This window comes from Danio aesculapii, chromosome 1 (genome assembly GCF_903798145.1).
Source record: "Danio aesculapii chromosome 1, fDanAes4.1, whole genome shotgun sequence".
NCBI lineage: Eukaryota > Metazoa > Chordata > Actinopteri > Cypriniformes > Danionidae > Danio > Danio aesculapii.
In genome coordinates, this window is record NC_079435.1 from 19,051,268 (window position 1) to 19,074,813 (window position 23,546).

The 23,546-nt window shown below is 35.8% G+C and overlaps 2 protein-coding genes across 2 annotated transcripts in view; both read left to right on the forward strand.

The window, feature by feature from the left end:
* LOC130239210 (RING finger protein 24-like) overlaps window positions 1-3,171 on the forward strand; it is a 40,882-nt gene extending 37,711 nt beyond the window's left edge. Inside the window, exon 6 of the mRNA XM_056470312.1 lies at window positions 3,084-3,171. Within this exon, the coding sequence (XP_056326287.1) occupies window positions 3,084-3,167 (84 nt within the window). The 3' untranslated portion in view covers window positions 3,168-3,171. The remainder of the gene's footprint in view (window positions 1-3,083) is intronic.
* Window positions 3,172-4,932: 1,761 nt separating this feature from the next.
* LOC130228318 (RING finger protein 24-like) overlaps window positions 4,933-23,546 on the forward strand; it is a 40,639-nt gene continuing 22,025 nt past the window's right edge. The window contains exon 1 of the mRNA XM_056456773.1: window positions 4,933-5,015. Within this exon, the coding sequence (XP_056312748.1) occupies window positions 4,951-5,015 (65 nt within the window). The 5' untranslated portion in view covers window positions 4,933-4,950. The remainder of the gene's footprint in view (window positions 5,016-23,546) is intronic.

Genomic DNA, 23,546 nt, shown 5'->3' on the forward strand with positions numbered 1-23,546 from the left:
AAATTTTAGGTCATAAAAAGTCTTAAATCTACTGAAATATTGTGTACTTAAATCTTTATTATTATTATTTTTTTTATTATTAGGAATTTTCAAATAGTACAAACACCACAAGACAGAAAAGATCAGAAAAAACAAACAAGCCACCCCAAGCGCTGCAAATTAAATAATTTACAAAAATATATAATAATAATAATATAATAGAATAATAATAATAATAATAACAACAACAAATTTTTTCTCTCAAAACTAACAAAATAAAAGAAGCCAAAACTCTGAGAGAAAAAAAACTGAGTTTATGTAGAAAGGATTGGAGAGAGCAAAGCCTCCTGAATTTGTCCTGTTTGTGGTTGAGGTCATAGGTTAACTTTTCCAAAAGGAAGAAAAACTGACAACGGAGAAATCCATATGGAAATAATTGGAATTTGAGAAGCAGGCCATTTTAGTAATATACATTTCTTAGACAGAAATGTAAGAGTTGTAAACAAAGGTTTGAGCTCAGAGTCAAAAATGTCTTCAAGAATGTCATTCAACAACAAAAAAAAAAACAAAAAAAAAGTGAGGGGGAGAAAATAAAACATTTTCCAATTATCTCCTGAATTTGAGTATGAACCCCTCTCCAAAATGGTTGGATGTGAACACAGGACAAAAATACATGAAAAAAAGGGCCCTTACAAGTTTTGCACTTTAAACAGGAGGTCGAAACAAGCTTGGAACACTTCAATCTTTTTTAACAGGTCTTAATTTTTTCTTACCCAATCTGACCATTAAGATACATACAATCACCAACAATCCATCTCAAACTTTTAACTTTTTTTTTTTTTTTTTTAATAGCTTTTAATTACTTTCCTTCCAGTACACATTTTTTTCCTTACACATTTTCTTGAAAAAGCTCTTTATTAATTTACTGCTGAGGATCAATCATTTCTGATAGGGCAAGTAAAAACCTTTCTAACTGAGATATTTGAAAACAAATCCCTACATTTAGTTCATAATGGTCCTAATGTTGTAAAAAGTTCTAAATTTATTTTGGTGAAACCTGCAAAGGGGGGAAAAACGCAGTTTACATGGTAGACTCTTAATCAGAGTATTGTCGAATTACTGGTGTCTACGTAAACATACTCAATGTTGCTGGTGCCCTATGCACTTCATACATGGTTGTAAATGTGTTTGTCGCTAAATTGTTCCTAAATTTTTAAAACAGCCTGATTTCGAATGCAGGCTTTGCTTAGCTGCTTCAGGTATGTTTCATTAAGCTAAGACTAATCTGGTCTAAAAATCACAAATATTACTAAATATACACTTTATCTGTGAATATTATTTATTTGGTTTACCATTCTGTACCATCACACGGAGTACAGAAACAATGGTGACTTTTAGGAACTGTCTGTTTTGTGCAGGATGCAGTGGCTACATGGCTTTAGTTTTACAATGAAAAATCCCTTCTTAGCCCTGTTAATGTCATTCTTTCCAGACAAAACCCAACAGTGTATATGGAGCAGACAATCTCTTACAGCGAGACGTGTGCGCTTGCTCTCCTCCAACAGAGAACCATTGTGTCTCAAATTCTCCAACCACCCCCTTCTCAGGGTCAATGACACCTCAGGCACTCAGACAGTATACAGAGATATATCCCATTTTATGAAACTCACACAGAACAGTAAATAACTGTTGTGAAAGACACCCAAGTGTCCAGGCACTTTGTCCAAAACCTCTTTTGTTCTTATACAATTACTACAGTTGTGAGTCTCCCCCCCACCCAACCACACCTCCTCACCCTGCTATATTTGCTTGTCAGCAAGGTTAATTAAATATTTGCTTTGTACACAATTCTGGAAGATGTCCTACAGAAAAAGTAGATATGAATGGATCATGTTTAACCTTCGCTTGCAATTATTACATACATCCATACATACAGATAGACATAGATGTATAGATACATCCATAGAATAATATAGATAGATGGATAAACAGAGAAAAGCATTTAAATGTTTTTACAAGATTCTAACACTGAAAGTCTTTATTTTCATTCATAATTTTGTTAATAATAGTTAAGTGATGTCTAGCTTTTCCTCGGTTCACGTTCTTATTTTCTTACTTGTTCCTCAAAGTTGATGACTGGACTTGGAGTGGTAGCTTTAAGCCTTATAAGGAATAGCAAGTACCTGAGTTTTTCCCCTACTTCTAGAGGACATCATTTAATTACGACCAAATGTTAACAGAATTCCACTCTCTAATGTGAGAAGTCATTAATCAAAGTGCTTGGCTTTCCCTTTACAGCCCCGCAGCCAGACATGTTCAGCAATCAGAAAATGCTGTATATCCAAATGTGTCTATTTTATCTGGTGAAATGTCATATCTGCTCCCCAAACTGGTTCAGCTCACTGCTACGCTGTAAAAAATAAATCCGTAAAATTTACAGTAAAAAAAACGGCAGCCGTGGCTGCCAGTATTTTACCGTTAAAAATACGGTACAAACTGTAAAAGTAATTTTCATTTTTATAGTAAACTACCATATTTCATTAATTTATAGATGTAATAGGTCTGTATTTTGAATTACCAACATTACTACATCTTTTGTTAAACAGTTAGACAGGTTAACACACCCATAAGCAGGTGGTGATGAGAAAGTTACATAATGAACCAATGCTCATCGGCAATTACTTCTCCCACAATCAGAAAAGTGTATCGAAGGTGTATAGAAGGTGCTCAGTGTCATTCACACAGCTACTAAACACCAGTATGGTAACACGCGTAAAACTAAAGTCATGAAATAAACATTGTTTATCAACATTAGATGTAACATAAATCTCTAATGTACATAACTGATGGGGAAACAACTAAAAAGATCGATAGTAATGTCAACAAAAAGCATAAGTGATGTGTAAGATGAAACAAAAGCGTTCAAGCATATCAGTGTAACATCAATCATAAGTTCTCATGAATACTGCAGTAAAGTACGATCTCTCGTCTTACTGATCAGATTATATTAATTCACTACTTGTAATAGCATGTTTAGATGAACTGTTTTTGAGGGCATTTTTCCACCTGTGGATTAATCTGAATTTATTGTTTCATCTCCCCAGATTTGTGCGGTGTGTTTGGAAGAATTTAAGCAGAAAGATGAGCTGGGAATCTGCCCGTGTAAACATGCCTTTCACAGAAAGTGAGTACCCTGGCATATGTTTTCTTCTAAATGAGGACCCTCAAGACACAAAGTTTTGCAAGCTGTTTGGTTTTAGCAAACCCCCCCCCCAAAATTGTTCATCCCTGGAACACAAATTAGGATGTTTTAGGAGAATCAGAGAGCTCTTTGAAGCTCCACGAACAAAGGGTCATGAAAATCCAAAGCACAGAAAGGTACCAAGAACATCGGCTATGGTTCAGCAGCGGTTCAATCATTATTGTTGGTGGTTAATCATAATCAAGGTCTTATTGGTTTGGAACCACATAAGTAATTAATGACAGAATTGTCTTTTTTGGGGGTGAACTATCCCTTTAATCTTAAATCTTTCGATTCATTCAAAAAACAGTCACTTGCTTTGTTTCTAAATGCATTAGACGTTTTCAAAAAAACAAAACAAATCAGAGTTTTGGAGTTGGAATCAATGATTCGGTTAATCATTCAATACACAGACTTGCAGTCACCTACTAGCTGTATTAAAGTCACATTTATTTAGCCATGACAGGTCTAAAAAACAAAAAACACTAAACTAGATTAAATATTGCACACAAATAAACCATCCAAAGCCTTAACCTGCATGTACATTTGCAATGTTTTCTGGTTTCCACTGTGCTGGATGGATGTGATCAGGCATTGATCTAGTTGAAATGTCTGCTTCAGCCATCTTCTCCTCACCCCTTTGTGAAACATTTGCACTAGGCTGTATGTCAGAGTAAATGCCAAAGTAAATGTCAGAGCAATGCTTGGAGATTTATCAGAGGGGTGGGGAGCTTGGGTCTTTTTAAACATTTCAGTTTACCATAGGAATCCAGCCAAATTTCAGAGCTTAAATAGGTCACTGAAGTGAAATTGCACCACACATGCAGCTATCTTTATGGAGACTTCCTATAGAAGTAAAGATTTGTAATCCTGAACCCAACCCTCACAGGAAACAATCTGGATGTTTACATTTTCAAATTACTTCATTATGTGCGTTTTTCCTCATGGGGACCACATGTCAAAATTAACTGATATTGCAATACTTGTGGGGACATTATGGCACAACATATGGATTACAATGCGCACATGTTACATTAGCTTTTGTAATGTATTGTAACTTACAAGTAAACATACAGAAAAACACTTTTCAATTTTATTAAAATTTACAAATGACTTTTATTTTGTCAATATAGAAACACTGCTTGAAGAACTGTTGCAGTGTGACTGTAGTTATGACACGGGTGTAACTCCTGAAAATCAGGCCCCAAATAGACAACCATGACACATTATAATGTGACACTAAATCACATGATGCTTATTGCGTATCATTTGCATGTCACATATGATGATGAGCATAGAGCAGGTCATTCCAATAAAAATCCCCTAAACAAAACTCTCTCATACTCACCAAAAAATAATAAATACTACATTTAAAACTATGATGCTGCTTGTTCGAACTACCCGTTTAAAATGAGCTGAAACACATTCTTGTATTTCTTTGGCCAATTTTTATGTTCAGTCCACTTAAACTAGTAACCATTGGTTTTAAGTGTTTTGTGTTGGGATGCTAATGAAGAGTTTACACATGCCAGACATGACTCATAGTTAATTCTGAGCCTAATTATTTCTTTCTGTTCATAAGACCGGAAATTGCTTTATTAAGGTAGAAACATACCCTGGATAGTGAGGCGATTCGTCATCAGCTGGATTTGCATGTTTGTTCCCCTCAATTTTATTTTTTCAGTAAAAGATTATGTAACTTTTAAAGACACAGATGTGAATTAGTCATCATGTTTTGCAGGCTCCTGAGTTCTGAATCCTGCCTAAAACCCACAAAGATGATATATCTGCCAGTGTAAGTGTTAACATAATGCTTTACAACATCTTTAATAGCTCAAGTTGTCTGGTCATTTAATTGATCACCAAACCGCAGCTACAGACATTCTGAAAAAAGAAAATCACCGCAATAATTGATCGCTCGGCTCAGCAAGTTGCTCATCTTTATAATGTCTCAAACTGTTCTTGCATCAACAGCTTGTAAGTCTCTTTAATGAACAGTTGCTCCGGCATTTCCGGTATCTGCTGGTTTCATAGACTCATTGAAAGAAAAATCACTCTCTGATGTTTAAGAAACACCAATTCTCCAGTGAAACATAGTTGCTTACCACTAATTCTGTATCGAAGGGGTATACTGTGAATATTTGTGTGCATACATGGCCACCCATTTAACACATGACGAGACCAAAGTAAAATTAGGGCAAAAATCATTCAAGGTTGTTTATGAGAGTCCTGTGGGGAACGTCGGCTGAGAGGGTAAATTAGGGGCAACAGCTGCTGGTGTCACTTCTACAACTTGTTTGTAACGTCTCGTGTTACAGTTTAAGCTCACAAGACAGGACACTTGCCCTCTTGCATAGATTTAGGATCATGAAACCCTTTATAAAAGTGCCGGCAGATCTGTTCTCAGATCAGCATAACAAGCCCGCTTGCACTTAGTTTCAGCATAGCAAAGCATTTGAGAGAATTATTGCAGGACAAGCTATTTATTCGCATGCACCACATTCATCATCGTTCCGAAATATAAATCATATCTTCTCTGTTATAGAGCTTAGTCAGCACTATGTATTCCCATTGACCCAGAAATGAAAACTGTCGTCGTTTACTCACCCTCATGCTGTTCCGATTTTAAACCCTTGTGAAGTTTTCTTCTGTGGAAAAAAAAAAAGGCAAAACCTTTGTATTATGGCAGAAATAAAGTTAAATAGGCTTGGTTGATCATTTTTGTCCTGTCTGATTCCTCACTTACAGCTTTGCTTTGGGCTAACATGGATTAACTTGCTGTCAGAGTAACTGTTGCCCTGGATTAAACACTATAATCTCACTGCCCAGTCACACTCTAAAAACGTGATTTAGGGTGCTTTCACACCTAGACTTTTGTTTCGGAACCTGTCTCGTTTCCCAAGTTAGTGCGGTGAAAACAGCAATCGCGCTCGGATCCGCGTCAGATCAAATCGGTCCGAGATCGCCTGAATGAGGTGGTCTCGGCTCAATTAAAACAAACTCTGGAGCAGATCGATTGTAGTGAGAAAGCAATACGATCCGAGCCCGGCTATATCACAGTGTATTATGGATATGTAATAGGCATACATATGGCTATATGAAGAGAGAATTATGAGTAGGGCGAGATGTCATTCCTACCGGTAAATGTGCATTTCATGTCAAATACGAAAGTCAAAGCATGCCAACTATTAACAAAAGCCGTTTATCCATTAGGAAAACTGACCGAACAGCAGTCTGGTTTATCTGTTATTTGGGTCTATAATGCAAAGCCTATAATGCATAATTCTAGCCAAGTGCTTTGTATGAGAAAGTCTTACCTCTGATTTATACTTTGTGACTATGTCTGTGGGTGTCACCATTCAAAATTAAAGCGCAGCTTTCCGCTTATAATGTCTTGTTGCTCATTGCCAAATAAGGACGCATGACAGCTGAGCGAGACTGCAAAACAAACCCTGAAACTCTGACCAATACTCGCATGTGACTTGTTTTAGCTCTTTCTGTCCGTTTAGGAACTTTGCCGTGTGAAAGCGAACCGCACCAAGCACAAAGTGCATCACTGTAACAATTTGAATTCCCGTTTCGGAACAAAACAGGTGTGAAAGCACTCTTAGATTATTTAGATAATAGTGATGTTTGCATTGATACAAGAAACACAGTAATAAATGCGGAATTCCACTTTGTGTTGCCCTAAACGCAACTAAAGCTAACTCAATGATTTCAAAGTTTACAATTAAACAAAACAATTAAGTTGACACGATGCACGTTTATGATAATTTATGAGCGCCAAAAAGTGTGGAGCTGTTTGGCAAAATATTTGCTTGTCGCTGCATCCAAAACGACTAAAAATATGATATAACTAAAGCAATCTCCACTGTGCTGAGCTAGAGCGCTTCTCTTCTGTTAAACTGAACAGTCGCATCATTGATGACGTAAGCGTGCTTCGGCTCGGAAGGCAAAATGCACAGCGAGTGCAGGCTGTCGGGGGAGAGTTGCTTTGGCAGGGTTTAAGGCATCTGTACCTAGTGTGAGTCTTCCTTAGTAACAGCATTTTTTCAGTTTCAGTTTTTAGGACTGAAATTGCATAAATTTGAAAAAGGGTGGAGGTTTTCCATAAACAAGGTTGTGGTGTAAACACTCGAAAAGTCTTTGAAAAGAATGACATCATGCACATCATGGTACACGTTTAGGGAATTATAGATTAAAGGCAAGCTCAAACAATCATACACAACAATGGTGGAGAACTGGGTAGTGTTGTTGCAGTATTTCCTTACACTTTATCAGCAAAGTGTGGATGTACTGTACTTCATATTACAACCAAAAGCAGAGATGCATCATACACACACAGCAAATAATACATGGACATAAGATGGCATATCGTCACTTCCCTGTAGATACAGTTTACTAATAAGTTGACTGAGCCAAAACTGGCCTGGCATATGTAATACAGAGTTTTTGGCCATTTTTGTTTGTATTTGAAAAGGTTGTTGTGTAGACCAGAATCTTTTTAAAAAGGCATGGAAATTCTTTGTAGATTATTTGGATACATCGTTGTCATAGGAATAGTCTAAATGTGATAACATCCAATGACATTTAGCCAAATCATCAGGACTTCCAGTAGAACTATGACCTTAAAAATGGTCTTTTTATATTAAATACTGTATATATTACTAGCTTTATTTAAGTATATTTAATATTATACTTTATATATTTATGGCTTCAGATGTGCTTTTATTCATGGAACATATCTTATAGCTTCATCCCACAATTGTTAAAAGTTTTGGAGTTTCTTTTTTGATATGTAATGTTTGAGAGTGGGTGACGCGGTGGCGCAGTAGGTAGTGCTGTCGCCTCACAGCAAGAAGGTCGCTGGTTCGAGCCTTGGCTGGGTCAGTTGGCATTTCTGTGTGGAGTTTCTCCCTGCATTTGTGTGTGTTTCCTCCGTGTGCTTTGGTTTCCCCCACATGCATGGGTGTTTCCCAGTGATGAAGGGCATCTGCTGCGTAAAACATATGCTGGATAAGTTGGCGGTTCATTCCGTTGTGGCATCCCCTGATTAATAAAGGGACTAAACCGAAAGAATGTTTGAGAGTATACATAAGGTACATTTATTGTGGGAAAATAGAAAGAAAATCCATTCATACTTTATTACTTTCTACCAAAACAGAGATTGAATTGAAATTGTAATTATCCACATCATATCCATATGCTTGCTTTCTGTTTCACTTAAAAGTCATATAACAAGGGTTTGTTTGTTCTGTAGTAGAAAATGCATGTTAATACTAGGTAAAAACATTACCTATCAGACTGAGTAGGTGATAAATAGTGAAAACAGATTTACTGATCACCCTGATAAGAAAGTGTTTATGCAGATTCTGGCAGTCTCTGTCACCATCTATTATTTTCTCTGCTGAGCTGAAGCCTTGAGATCAAATCTAATTAAAGTTCATTTTCCGGGGCATTTTTCTTGTAATTGTGATTTTGACTGCTCCTGCAAGACCATCAACTCTTTTAAACTCTAAAAAGAGATCACATATTCTCACTAACCTTGCTCTGTCAAGACCTGCACTACACACTCCCCTTACAAAGCTGGAGGCCCACTAGTTTAGTTGTAATATTAAGTTTCAGATGTGCAACTGGGATAGCCAGGGCTCAAGGCTCAGTGGAAATTTCCACTTCAAATTCAGACAGCAGCCTTTGTTCTGGTGCAGGGGGCTTGCCACAAGTCGCTGGAAATTGGCATGGGACTTTGTTGTGAAAGAGTGCAAACAGACAACTTTTTTTCTCCGTCAAAGAAAATGAAAAAATAATGCTAAAAAAAAAAAAGAAAGAAAACAAATCGGTTTCAACTTCTGGCAACCCATGTTCCTGTTTTATAGGCCTCCAGTGAATAGAAGGATATTGAGCAATTCAAACCTTTAAATATTTAACGTTTTTCAGTCTTAAGCAGTTTATTTTCTCCCTTTTTTGCATAAAATAGTTGCCCCTTTAGCCATCAGGAATACAAATTATCTGAACTAATATCATGTTTGGGGTCCAAACAGTCGTAAAGAGCCGATGATCAACTTAAAATGTTAGCTGGCGTGTAATGTTTGCTACTCAGTGAGGGGCGTTTACAGTAAAAACATGGATTTGCAGCTCTAAGCCTCAAGATACCGAGCTCCTCCTTTAATGGTGGGGGGTAACAACTACACTCCCTGTGATGGAAGATTACAAGAAGTACTCAGCGAGGAGTCTTCTTTCTGCTTCACTATGTTCCCATGAAGAAATAGGAGCGTTAACTTACAGGAATAGGAGGGTCATTGAAACAACTATGTCTTCAAAAGTGTGTCACGTTGTAGAGAGGTCAAAGTGGAGTGGCGACAGTATGAACAGCATGAGTTATTTTGTTGAATTAATTTGAAATTAAAGAAAAGCTGAATGAACACTTTATAATTAAAATATAAAATTATAAAGGCAAGACAAGTTTATTTATATTGCACAGTTCATACACAGTGGGGGTTTAAAGTGTTCTACATAAACAAGAATAAAAGAGACAAGTAAAAGAATATAAAAACAAATAATAATAATAATAATAATAATAATAATAATAATAATAATAAGTGATTAATCGGATTAAAATGTTAAAACAGGTTATAAAAGAATGAAAAAAGAATATACATAATTGCGATCTGTCAGACGTAGCACAGTGCTCATTCAGTAAAGGCACATCAAAACAGATGTGTTTTCAGTCTTGATTTGAATGTGTCTAATGTTGGAGCACATCTGATCATTTCTGGAAGCTGATTCCAGCAGCGGGGGGCCTAGTAGTTGAAGGGGGATTCACCCTGCTTGAATGAACTCTAGGAATTTCTAGTTTATTTGATCCTAAAGATCTGAGTGATCTGTTAGGTTTGTATTCAGTGTGCATATCTGTAATGTATTGAGGTCCTAGACCATTTAGTGATTTATAGACAAGTAATAATACTTGAAAATCTATTCTGAATGTAACTGGGAGCCAGTGTAAAGACCTGTAGGACAGGTGTGATGTGCTCTGATTTTCTGGTTCTGGTCAGAATCCTGGCCTAGTAGCGTTCTGGATGAGCTGCAACTGTCTGACTGTCTTTTTGGGAGGGCCAGTGAGGAGTCCATTACAGTAATCCACCCTGCTGGTGATAAAAGCATGAAGACGTTTCTCTAAGCCCTCACTGGAAACAGTGAAGATCTCTGATAGTTATAGTTACAGAGATATAGTTTATCTCTGATTCAAAACCTAGCCATCTATTGTCTGGTGACCCACACAGCATTTTTCAAATCATCATTATATAGTCAATGTGTATAAAACAGTATAACTTCCATCGAGAGAAAAAAAAAAAAAAAACACACACGCATCACTTACTAAAAAGGCCATATCCAAGAAAACAGACCATGAAAATTGTCTATCGATACATCTATAATTGTTTAACTTCAACTGTACAAGTTGTTATTAGATTCAAACTTAAGTATATATACTTCCATATTTTGTTGAATTTCGCCATCACATAGCAAACGCATAAGTGATCATTGACTTAATAAAAGTGAGTAAGCCTGTCATAACTGTTATAATTTTATAATTATGCAGGGTTCATTTACTTTGTCATTTAAAAATAAACTAATGCAGGCTAAAACTACAATAGAGTGGTGCAAGAAGGATGTCAGAGACTGGAAGTCATGGGATGCTTAAGGTTTTCGTTTCGTAAGGTTTTCGTTTTGTAAGGTTAGCACTGTCGCCTCACAGCAAGAAGGTCGCTGGTTCCAGTCCCAGCTGGGTCAGTTGGCATTCTGTGTGGATTTTGCATGTTCTCCATATGTTTGCGTGGGTTTCCTCGAGGTGCTCCGGTTTACCCCACAGTCCAAAGACATGAGGTTAGACCAAATTAGCCGTAGTGCATGTGTGAGAATGTGCATGAATGGATGTTCCTAATACTGGGTTGCAGCTGAAAGGGCATCCGCGTTCTAAAACATAGGCTGGATAGTGGTGGTTCATTCTGCTGTGGCGACCCCTGATAAATAAAGGGACTAAGCCGAAGGAAAAATGAATGAATGAACTAAATATTTTGTTCAAAAGCATAAACTGCACACACTCGCACCTCAGACATTTTTGATATGAGAGTATAATTACACTGTAAAGAAAAACGCTTTAAAGTATTGTCAAATTTTATTAGCACAGATGCTATTTTACCTATAGAAACCCATTGGAAAATCTTGAGGAACTCTCACTGAATTATATTTCAGGTTCTGGGGTTATTACTTAACCACTTGATACATGTTTTTCAGAAGCTTTTCATGATTTCAAACCTACAGCCTTTTGGATATCAGTTTATATATTGATAGTAACTAGGCCACTGCAACCACATACAGTACATAAGAGATTGTCTATAACAATTCATAAAAGATTAAACTCCTATTTGAGTACCTGCATATTGGGCTGGGTGATTTGGCTGAAAATCAAAATCTGGATTAATTAATTTTTACTTGCTTACGGTTATTTTATTTATTGATTTTATTGATTTGCATAGTTCACAGACAAGTTTTGTACAGTAAATATGCTCACATATTACAAGTGAGAGAAAAACACTCACTATCTACTATCAATGATTATTTATTGAACATCAATGTTGAACAACTGAAATTAAAACAAACATTGCTTAAAACAAAGTCACTTTTTTCTTCTAAAAAAAGTGACAATAAAACTTCACTTTTGCAAACAAAATCAATTATTTTCAATGTTTTTCATATTAAAAGTAGAAAATAAGCAGTATCTCTTCTAAATAAAATAACTCCTGCATATCCTGTAAATATATATTTTAAACAATACACTTCATGCGTCTCCTGTAAAAAAATATTCTAATGTAAATAATAATTTTAAAGTAATAGAAAATATGCGTCTCAAGGCATCTCTGGCACAGCTTCCAATCATCGTCAATGTAGTGCTAAGTAAGGCTCAATAATGGGTCCATCGATCTACTTAAGTATAAATCAGCCTTAAGCGGGGTCACGTGACTCCACACATGGTAGGGAAAGTAATCGAAAGGAAAAAAAATGACCTGGAAAAATTAGATCGATTCTGAATGTCAATTTGGATTATTTTTGATTAATCACCCAGCCCTACCTCATACTATTGAAAAAGTTTCACTTTGAAAAATAGGAAATTGTGTGAAACCAAGGAAATGTCTATGTCGGTAAGACTAAAAAGTCCTGAGGGGGAATAAAGCACCAGGGGATTTTTTGGAATAGAATACAAGATGCTTTTTTCCCCAAGTCACCAGGACAGTTGTCGATAGTCTATGGATATGCAACTTTCTGCCATGTAACTTCACTTTTTAATGAGTCATGAGTCATGTCTCACTTTGACACTCGACTCAGACACAAAAGGAAGCATTTATTGCTGTAAAGAGACACTATAATTACACACTGTGTGCACAACCCTGATTGCTAAAGTGTTTGCATAGCCAGTAATGGTGTGAAACCCAGTGAAGCAGACCATCAGGACACACACCCTTTATAATGACCTCTTACGTTGTCTGGCAGCTAAAGACCAGTTACATGCTTTATTGTGTAGATATTTACACACCGAGTGGACTCAAACATATTAAATATAACTGTTAAAGTTGCATGCTAGCTCTTAAAACTTTAAATTGGACCTTCGAAGACATCCCAAGTGACTTTGAATAACATAAGTGACTGTTTTTGAACACTACAAAAGGACACTGAACTCATAGCAATGTTGCGAGTAATGCGAATAGAAGCACTGAACAATATATCGTTTGATTATCGATACCGCATGTGTGAATGAATGAGTTGATGAATTTATTATTTAACAGGGACATGCCACAAAAATTACATTAACCTCAAAGGAAAGATGTATTGTGCCAGGCTGTAGCAGGGTTGCCATTTTCCACCTGCAGTCCCTGGACAGGTAAATTAAAACAATAATAACCAACTAATTAAAAAGTCAGTTTAAAACGTACAGGCATAATCGCATTTAAACTAAAACACTGACAACTCCAAAATATCTCACTCAGCGTGTACAAATTTTGATTTCTGTTGGGAAAGAGCTCCATAGATTTGTAGGTTATATAAATAAAAGATTGACCAAATGAGGTCTTACGTCTAGGGACAATACATTCTCCTCTTACCATAGAACGTGTCATTCGCCATGTTTTCTCTAATTTGGAATTAAAATTTTATTTTTTAACGATGGAGCAGAAATCTTGTGAATAATTAAAAAAAACAAAACAAATATTGGTATAATTATTATTATCAAAACTTAAGATATTGAGTGATATTGACTTTAAGATATTGCAGTGATGGTACAACCAAGGCTTTTTTCCAACAATGTTAAAGAGACCAGCTTGTTATAGTACAACAAATGTAAAACAATCATAGTATTTAAATACATACCAGAGGCCTTATAATTCAGAGAATCTCTGATATGTTTAAAATTGAATCTAAGATTGAATCTCAGTGTGGTAACAAGTTTTTTTAATATGAGTTTTAAAATTAAGGTTTGAGTCCAATGTGATACCTAAATATTTGAATTCAGTGACATTTTAAATACTTTACCCATTTACAAAAAAATTCTAAAACATTTCCAGCTTTGTACCTCTTTGCGATACATGTGGATGCAGTTTTTTCAACATTTAAGGTTGCGATTTGAATTTTGCAAACTTTTAAAAATATTTCATTTATTTAATTTAGTAGCAACTTCTGTTTGATTTTTTCCATTAGTGTAAAGCACAGCATCATCAGCATATGTAAATAAATCAGCAGCAATGCATATAGCTGGTTAATCATTTATATAAATACTAAAAAGTAAAGGTCCTAAAATAGATCCCAGAGGCACTCCTAATTTAATTGGGTTAAATGTAGATTTAAAATTGTTAACCTGAACACGTTGACTGCGATCACTTAAGTACGATTTTATCCAATTTAGTGTTTGCTTTAAAAAAAATGTAATTGTTTTAATTTGTTAATTAAAATATCATGGTTAACAGCATCAAATGTCTTATGTAAATCAAGAAAGACTGCTCCACCAGCCCCAGTCGTGTATCCTCAGTCACATAGCAGCATTAGATTATTTATTTAAAAGATTATAATTAAATTATAAAATAGATAGATAGATATACATCTTACGATTTACAAGATAACATTATTATTTTACAAAAATTTATACAATGACCATGTTATTTTGTAAAATGTTACTTGTTAACTATTCAGTACTCCGAGAAAGTGTTGTTTATTCATCTTGAGTTTTTGCTCTGTCGTGTGTGTGTATATATATATATATATATCATATATATATATATATATATATATATAATATATATATATATATCTATATATATATATATATATATAGCATACAATTGCTTTAGTACAATTTGTGTATGATAGTAGACATGCACAATATGTGACTTTTTAAAAGGAATAAAACATTTATGCAGTCATGAACATGTTTTGACAGTTTATATCATGGTGATTTGATGATTCACAAAAGTTGCTGACACCTTTACCAATTTTTGTAATGCTAAATTAGTTTAAACATCCAGTTATTCTTTACACCGATTAAGAAAATAGCTGCTACTATGACTACTATAATAAAGAAAGTCCGCTCTAACTGTAAAACTAAATAAATTGCCAAACACTTTTGGCACATGAAAGAGTAAAGCCTGCAGCCCACAACAAAGGTGGAAGGTTATTTCCTATCATATTTAACAAACCGTTTACTATGAATTTTATGTCATTTTGCTCACATGGATAATTGAAAATTAATTAGAAGATGTCATTACGCTGCTGTGCCGTCAGCCAATCGTTGCATTGCTGATCATGATTTCGATAGATCTGTCCTTCACAACACACGCAGTGATCTCAGATCAGTTTATCCAGACATTGTAATCTCATTCGCGAACTTATTTGACGAACCAAATTAGCCAGAGATCAGTTATCAAGATTAAAAGATCCAGGATCTGCCAAATCATCTTAAATCATTTAAGTGATCTACCAAGAATGGATCCAGATAAATTGTTAGCTATCCTAATAGCTATTACATTTATATCTGGTTACCCAGTAATAATAACAACATCAGTTTAAATATGCAGATGTTTAACAGTAGCTGTAGGGTCTCAGTAATGTAGTATTCAGGCCATAAAGGTAACATTTTCTAGAGTTGACTGTACAACACGTTGCTAAAGCGTGTGTAAAGCTGAAGTTCTACATTTTAAACTCGGCGCCCACCTCATTTAAACTTGGAGACCGCCTCAGCTTGTGTGTTTTTACAGATGTCTAGATTGAAACCGTAGCTTAACGATAGTTATTAAAATCAGCCACCTTCTTGAGTTAACATTACATACGGTTTCCCTAGATGGTTGTCGCGGGTGCCTCACTAAGCAGATTTAGTGTTGGCTAAATATACCCATTGTGATCTAGTGAGGTGAATGATGACCACACAGATTCGTTGACTTTGACACGGGGCCTGCATTGACTTCAGCTGGGAAAATTCAATGCATGTAAATGTACGCGCTCAATGTATCCGACTCTGGTGGGCTGTTCTCCCTTGGGCAGATTTGTTGGTGGTTAATCAGGCTTTTCCTCCGCTGTCTGGAATACTGCGTGTTTATATTGTTCACATCAGGGCACAGTAGGTCTGAAACTGCGATCGGAGCTTAGCTAAAAGCACAACGTGAAACGTGACATTGTGCACTATGTTCTTGTTATGTAATGATGCAGTGAAGTGGATATACTGTACAGAGAGAAAAAGAGATGTAGGGAATACAACAGAACCTTCATTTAAGTGGGCTTCAAGTGTAGTTTCAAGTTTTAGGTATACTTGTATATATTTAGTAGCTGTGTTAAACCTTGTATATCTATATTTTGACAGTTCTAGGTGTTTTTCTGTCTTTAAAAGCATTGATTAATGTCTGTTTGTTGGTTTAAAATGTTCTAGCTAGTGAAAAAATACATGGGTTTGGGCCATCGTTGCTTGATTACGGTGCTAGAACTGGATTGTATGAATAATTATAGTTTTTTTTTTTTACTGGAGAGACACTGTGTCAGTAAATTCTGATGTTTTATGGACTTCTAGAGTAGAGCGTGTAGTGCCAAACAGTCAGCCAGTAAGTTCTTAAATAGTTCTAGGATAGCATTTCATCTTTTATAATGCCAGACTCTGTCCAAATGTCTTTTATAGCTACCACGAAGTTCATAAAATGTAAGTTGAAATAATTTGATACGCTTACTAACAACTAACTAACAACCTGAATGGCTATTAATCCCTTAAACCCCTGCACGTGCTTTATGCTAGCCTGTTGCTGTTTTTTTTTTAACTGTTAAGTCAACGCAGCTAAAATCTTTGGAGGAAATCAGGCATTCTCGTCATTGACACCTCAGTTGTGGAACTCTTTGCCCTCTGATATTTAAATTACAGAATCCCTAAGTGTTTTTAAATGATCACTTAACTTACTTTTAGAGTAGCTTTTATTCATTCATTCATTTTCCTTCAGCTTATTGTTATTCATCAGGGGTCACCACGGCGGAATGAACCGCCAACTTATCCAGCATTTGTTTTACACAGCAGATGCTCTTCTAGCTGCAACCCTTTACTGGGAAACATCCATACATTCTCACACTCATACACTACGGCCAATTTAGTTTATTCAATTCACCTATACCGCATGTCTTTGGACTGTGGGGGAATCTTTTGCTTCAACTTTTTATACGCACGTAAAGCTAATTGAGATGATACTTTTAGAGTTTTGCTTAAATTATTATTAATATTGACCCCTAACTAATGGGCTTACATGTGGCCCTTAAACATACAAAGCAGAAATCCCTAAAGATGGTTAAAAAGATCTATTTCACTGCATTTGATGAAATTCTAAAATGCAGGATTGCTAAACCTTATTTCAATACAGCTTCTATTTAAAGTATCAATCATACATTTATTGTAAGAAAGTCATCTTGTTGGAAAAAAAAAATAATAATAATAATAATAATAATAAATATATATATATATATATATATATATATATATATATATATATATATATATATATATATATATATATATATATATATATATATATATATATATATATATATATATAATTATATTTATTTATTTATTTATTTATTTATTTATTTATTTATTAACATGGCCCTTTAGATGTTTTATTATACTTCAATTGCACCAGTTGGGTTATTGAGACTAAGACTGCACGATATTGGAAAAATCTACCATTGCCATATATGTAGCGATATGAATACAATTTCACCAGATGACTTACTATCTCTATTTGGAAAGAATTTATAATGTTAGATTGATTAGGATGATTCTGCAGTGGGAGTGTATCTCCATAAAATCTAAGCAATCTATAAATTTCCCAGACACATTTTCATTGTGGTCTGTGCTGTTTGCAGTGCATTTCTGTATTTACATGTGCTGTGAGTGTTTTCATGCACGTGTTTTGTCATTAGCTACGTTTCCATCCACCTATTTTTATGCGTATTTTGAATATGCACAAACTGGTTGATGACAACGCCAAGATGCGCATACGTTTTGAAAACGCACATAAACGTACATAATTGAGTAGGATAAACTTTATTCGATAAGAAAAGATGCGCATAAACTGCGATGAAAACACTTACTGAAAAAATTACAGTATGCGCATTATAAAAGGTCATATGATTTTGTTATAAGAGGTCATGTGATGATAAAAATGTGTGAGAATGGACAAACTTGAGCGCATGTAAACCATCTGAAATGTTTTGGTCATTCTAAAACGCCTAACCATTTCAGTATTAGTGTTATTATATTAATGACCTCCAGAATCAAGAGCGTCTGTGCTCCGTGTCTCACACCTTTAAATGCCACTGCGCGTTCGCTGCATGTGAGGATTGCCTTCTTTTCTTCATTAAATAAATGACTTGCACCTCCTCCTATCACAGGCAATTCCATTTTTACTGTTGATAATTGGGCGCCAGTTATTCAGGGAAGTGACGATTTGGTCGCTTTGACTTATTGGATGGAAAATGCTGCTTTTTTCACACGTCTTTTATGCGATAATCCAGTTTTGCGCATAAAGTTAATACACATTTTTGAATGAGAACATAGCTAATAATTGATGTTTACTATTTGCATCTCCATAAAATCTAATAAACAATCTATAAACTTGGAGTCTGTGCATTTGTAGTCCATTGCTTTATTTGCACATGCTGTCATGCATCATCTATAATACAAATCAAAGATACAACAAAAAATTAAGTGTTTTTATCATTCCCAGAGTCTAACAGTATTCAAGTACAGTAACTGCATGATAATCAAAACAATTCAATAGAATCAATCATGTAGTCACAAGTGGTACAATTTCTTATGCCTCCTGAATGTTTTTAAAATCAATTATACATTTCTAGCCATCAAGAACACATGCAAATGATAAGTTATAACACAAACTCATCATTGCATACATCCTGTGATGTGCGAATGATCACATTGCGATGTCGATGCTGAAATTCTATATCGTGCAGCCCTAATGGAGACTATTTTTAGACTTCTTGCATACTTGATCTAAACGGAAATGAGGTGCATGATCAAAAGAAAACTATATAGTACATTTTGTGGTTTTATTTTTTCAGTCTCAGGCTTTACTGTATGAAAACTGCGGTATTAGTTAAGAGCTTGCTTCTTAACCCATAAAGAGACCGTTATGTTATGACAGTAAAAATGCACCATTTTTTGAATAAGTAAGGCCCCACTTCAGTGATCTGCACTTTCTCAGCTCTGAGAGTGACTCAGTGCACTACTGAAATGCTTTTCCTCCTCACTGGCGGTAAAAATACCATTTGGCATTGTCGTTACAACAAGGCAAACACTACAGAATGACCCTGTCTGGTCAGTTCAGTGACATGATGGGAAGTAGGGGTGAAAAGAGACTAGATATTGCACCCAGAGGTACAGAAGATCAGAAAAAAGGGTATTTAGTTTCACATCCCTTCTTTTTTTGGTGGCAGCAATGGCTTGACAGACACTTCAAAACACCTTTTGTGGTTGAGGCTGTTTTCCTCAGCAGGACAGTGGCTCCGTTATACATTTGCTGTCTGCGAACGTCTCGACCAGCAGAAGCTGGTGCGTGAAACTGTCACTCTGGTATACAGGGAGATTTCCTTAAAACTGTCCCTGCTGTGACCTTGGCAATGTTTTGCTCATTTCCCTTTTGAAAATTTGGCATGCATTTTCAAAGCTTTTAGACAATCTGACCAGCTCACTATTGGAGCTTCTCTGTACATGCAAGGTTTCATGAAAGTTACGTAACTGTCTTACTGCGCTCCATCGAGAATAAGACAGGAAGGATAAAGGTCTACTTCTCTTTTATTTAACATTATTTCAGAACCACTGGTTACATGTGGGGAAAATCCCTAACACTCCCAATGTGAATTTCGGTTATGTCATGAGCAAACAAAGCATTTGTTCCTATCAGTGCCATAAACTGCAATTAATCCTGCTATAAATCAGTGCTTCACATTTACGATCTGTTAAAATTACTCGTGGTCATAAAGTCAAAATTGATTGTTATCTGGAAAAAACGCTTTAGCTTAGACTTTATAAAGCCACATATGAGAGCCAGCTCTGTTTGAATGGCTTTCTTTCTTTCTTCAGTGCTGGAACAAACTCACACCAAAGCTAAATTGGACGAGGAAAGCAGCAGCTAGACAATGCAGGCAGAAACGCGTGTGCTGAAGTATAAGAGCCTCATTAAGGTTTATTACCTACATGATAAAACTTGCTTCGCAAAAATAGGATTGGTGTATTTGAAATAGCAGTGAAAATATAAATAGTAATTACTGGATAAGTTCAGTTCATTATTGCTGCTAGCAAAAATGGAATTAAAAGACATTGTTTCAAATCGTAAACTTTACCTATTCTGCTTTAATTGTTTTGCTTTAATCTTTACTATACTGTAAAACCCCAGAGTCAACTTTTTTCAAATGAAATGTGTAGTCAACTCAATTTACTGAAGTTAATTCTACTCATTTGAAAAGAGTTTTGAACTCCGTGTTGAAGGTATTGAGTTAATTAAATACCTCATTACTTAGAGTAAAGTTCACAGTTCTCCTATAGGATTATTATTATTTTTTATATATATTTTTTTTTACTCAAACGTTTTGTAGCAATCGGTTCCTGAAACGTTTTGAGTTTCCTTAACTTCCTTAAGTGTTTTACAGTACTCAGTTGGTTTGGGCTCTCTTCATTTGTTGGGTTTTACTGTGCTCAAATTGCTTCGTTTACTCAATGGATAAGTTCACAGTACTCATTAGGATTAGTTTTGAACTTAAATGGTTTGTTGCAATCGGTTTCCTCAAATGGTTTGAGTTACCATAAATTTTGGGTTTTACATTGTACACCTCTTTAACAATGATCTAATCTGGATGATTACTGATTATTGCTAATGATCAGATTAAATGGATATTGTTTTGGCCACAACAAGCTGTTGATTATGGTTTAATAATGTTGGCTCAAAATGTTGACATCGGCGCATACTAAAAGGTTGTTGTGGACTTATACCCACCAAAATTTTATTGTGTACTCCATTTGCCCTCATTATGGTTAATAAACACAAATCTCGCTTGGAATGTTGTGACTGTTAACTGGGGTGAAAGTGATGTTGTAGCAAACACTTCCAGCTCTCATACTTTGTCTCCGAGTAGCTCGCTGTAACCTGGCATTGACCTTGATTTAAACCAATTAAAGTTTCTCTATTATCATCAGTGAATACTTTGGCTGAATATGCACATGCTCACTTTGAATACTCATTTGAATACTTGAATGTATACTAATGTCTAAATGATACTCTGGTATTAATAGTTATTAATAATATTGGGCTACATTAATAGCTTGTGCCAATGTAAACCATCTTTTGGTAATAAAAATACATTCAGATTCAGAACAAAAACAAAAATTGTTAATGATTCAAAACTTTTAAATGGCAGTGTATACTTTTCTAAATCGCCCATGTGCTTTGATTGCAGTATTGTGCCAATAGATGTTTTTGGGGCCATTTTTTTGTTAAAAGTTCTTTTCTTTTTGTTTGTTATATAAAAGTGGCACATTTTAAGCAAGCAAGCATGTAGCTTACATGATACTAAAATGAACAGCATCACTGCCACTGAGCAGAAAAGAAGGAAGCGTAATGGACTGTGGCTAGGGGAGCCTCTCCCAGTCTTGAACCCATTCAACAAGCCCAACCCCCTCATTCCTTTAATATGTAGGTCCTTCCGGATTCTTTTCCCTGTCTTGAAGTTGTGGAGTTTTCCCAAGTGCATGGACGTATGTGCTTGCGGGCATTAAAATGTCAGAAGTTTTGGCTGTGTGACAAACCAGTGCACCGGAGGCTCGAATGAGTAATGACTGTAAAACAGATAAAAGAATAAGAGGCAAAATGCCATCATGGACCAGACATATTCAGACCTCCAACCTAGCCTTAAAACAAAAACAAACACAACCGTTTACTAGTACATATTGTTTTGGAAATTCTGAAGGATGCTGTTATTGATATAAAGAGCGTGTGTTTAGCAGCTGCTCATTGATTTTCTGTTTGGTTATTTACCCTCATCTGTCAGAAAGCTTCACATGGGTTGAGCTGTAACAGACAGAGACTGAACATGACAGGCAGAGACTGGGAGGGAAAGTAAACTGTGTTAGTGGTTTGTAGGAATTTGAGTGAAAGTGTGAGCGTTCTGAATGTGTCCAAGGCTCTTTTTTAAATAGGTCTAATGTTTTTAGGGAGAGTAATGCTCTTAGTATGTCTGTATACCCAGTATGATGGATAACCCTCTGCTGGATGTGCTTTTACATCACTCCGTGGGTTTTCAACCTCCCCTTTGTTTATACACAGAGTCTCACATGTGCTGTTACTCCAGTCTTATCTACTAAAGGCATGTCCGGACATGCCCCTGTTGGGAGGAGCAACATCCTAATAAATGTCCAGTAAAACTTGTGACATTCTCACACATAAACAAAGAGCCACACACAAACACTTTTAAATCATTGTATGGATGTTTTACTGGTTCCAGTTGTTCTGGAATTCTGTATTTGTATGCATTTGCTAAATTTTTTTTCTATCATGGTGGAAAGCCTTTGTTGTTTTTTTTAAGCGGAGCTTTTTCTGGCATTTTTTCCAACACCGCATAGAATGCCGCGTTTACACTTATACGTTGTAGTTTTAAAACGCATACGTTTTGCAACGGTTATGCCTTCCATCCACACTACCCTGGAGTTTTGAAAACGCTGAAGAGGAAGTTTTGGTTTTAAAACGCTGCTGCTCTGTGTCAGTGTGGACGGGGGAAAACGGAGACATCTGAAAACGGAGGGGTGGCTGCCGACATTCAGCTATCTGATTGGGGCTTTTCTGTTTAATAAAAGTACACAAAGTTCAGTCTTGCATTCTTTTCTTGTTCAGTAGTTCAGACTCCGCAAGTTTGATATGGAAAACAAACTCCCAAAGACACCTTGGGTAAATGTTTACAGGGGACAGTGTACTTTATAATGCCATTAACATCACAAGGACTATGTTGTTTCACTATTTTAACAATAAAATTAAAACATGATATGAAGAACTGTCTATTTTTATTTTGATATTAACAACTTAAGACACTAACAACTTTGAGGCGTCGTGTAGCTAAATATTTTGTATGACAGTCATTTTCACTGCATAGTTATAACAAAACAGAGCCTATAATATAACTGCCTCCTCTCATTTTCATTGAAAAATACACTTTTGCGGAATATCAGTTTTAATGATCAATAATGGCCATTATAAAAGTATAATGTACAATAAGTTTATACAATATAGGAAAGGCAAGCAATTAGTCAAACATGCAGAATCATTGTACGTGGTTATATAAAATAATATATTAACTTATCTTTGCGCTCCGCCAAAACACATTACCTGAGAACAAGTAATAGATTCAAAAGACCAAAGAGTTGTTATTTAGAGACTAGATGAATTAAATTTCACACTTAACAACTATAGTGACAATAGATTTAGCTGTATATCCTTGATGAACTGTCCAACGTGCGCTGCTCTCGTCTGGGGAGGTGTGCTCAAAGCACCCGCTGACTGCCTGGAGCTCAGACGTGCGAATACACTGCAGCGCATGACAGAGTGTGTGTGTGTGTGTGTGGTTAAGTGTTGTGCGTTTTCAGTGATATAATGTGGGCGGAGATCTTTTCAGAAATGCTAGGTGAAACACCAGAGTGGATGTGGTTCGTGTTCATTCTAAAACATGTCAGTGTAAATGGGGCCTAAACCACACA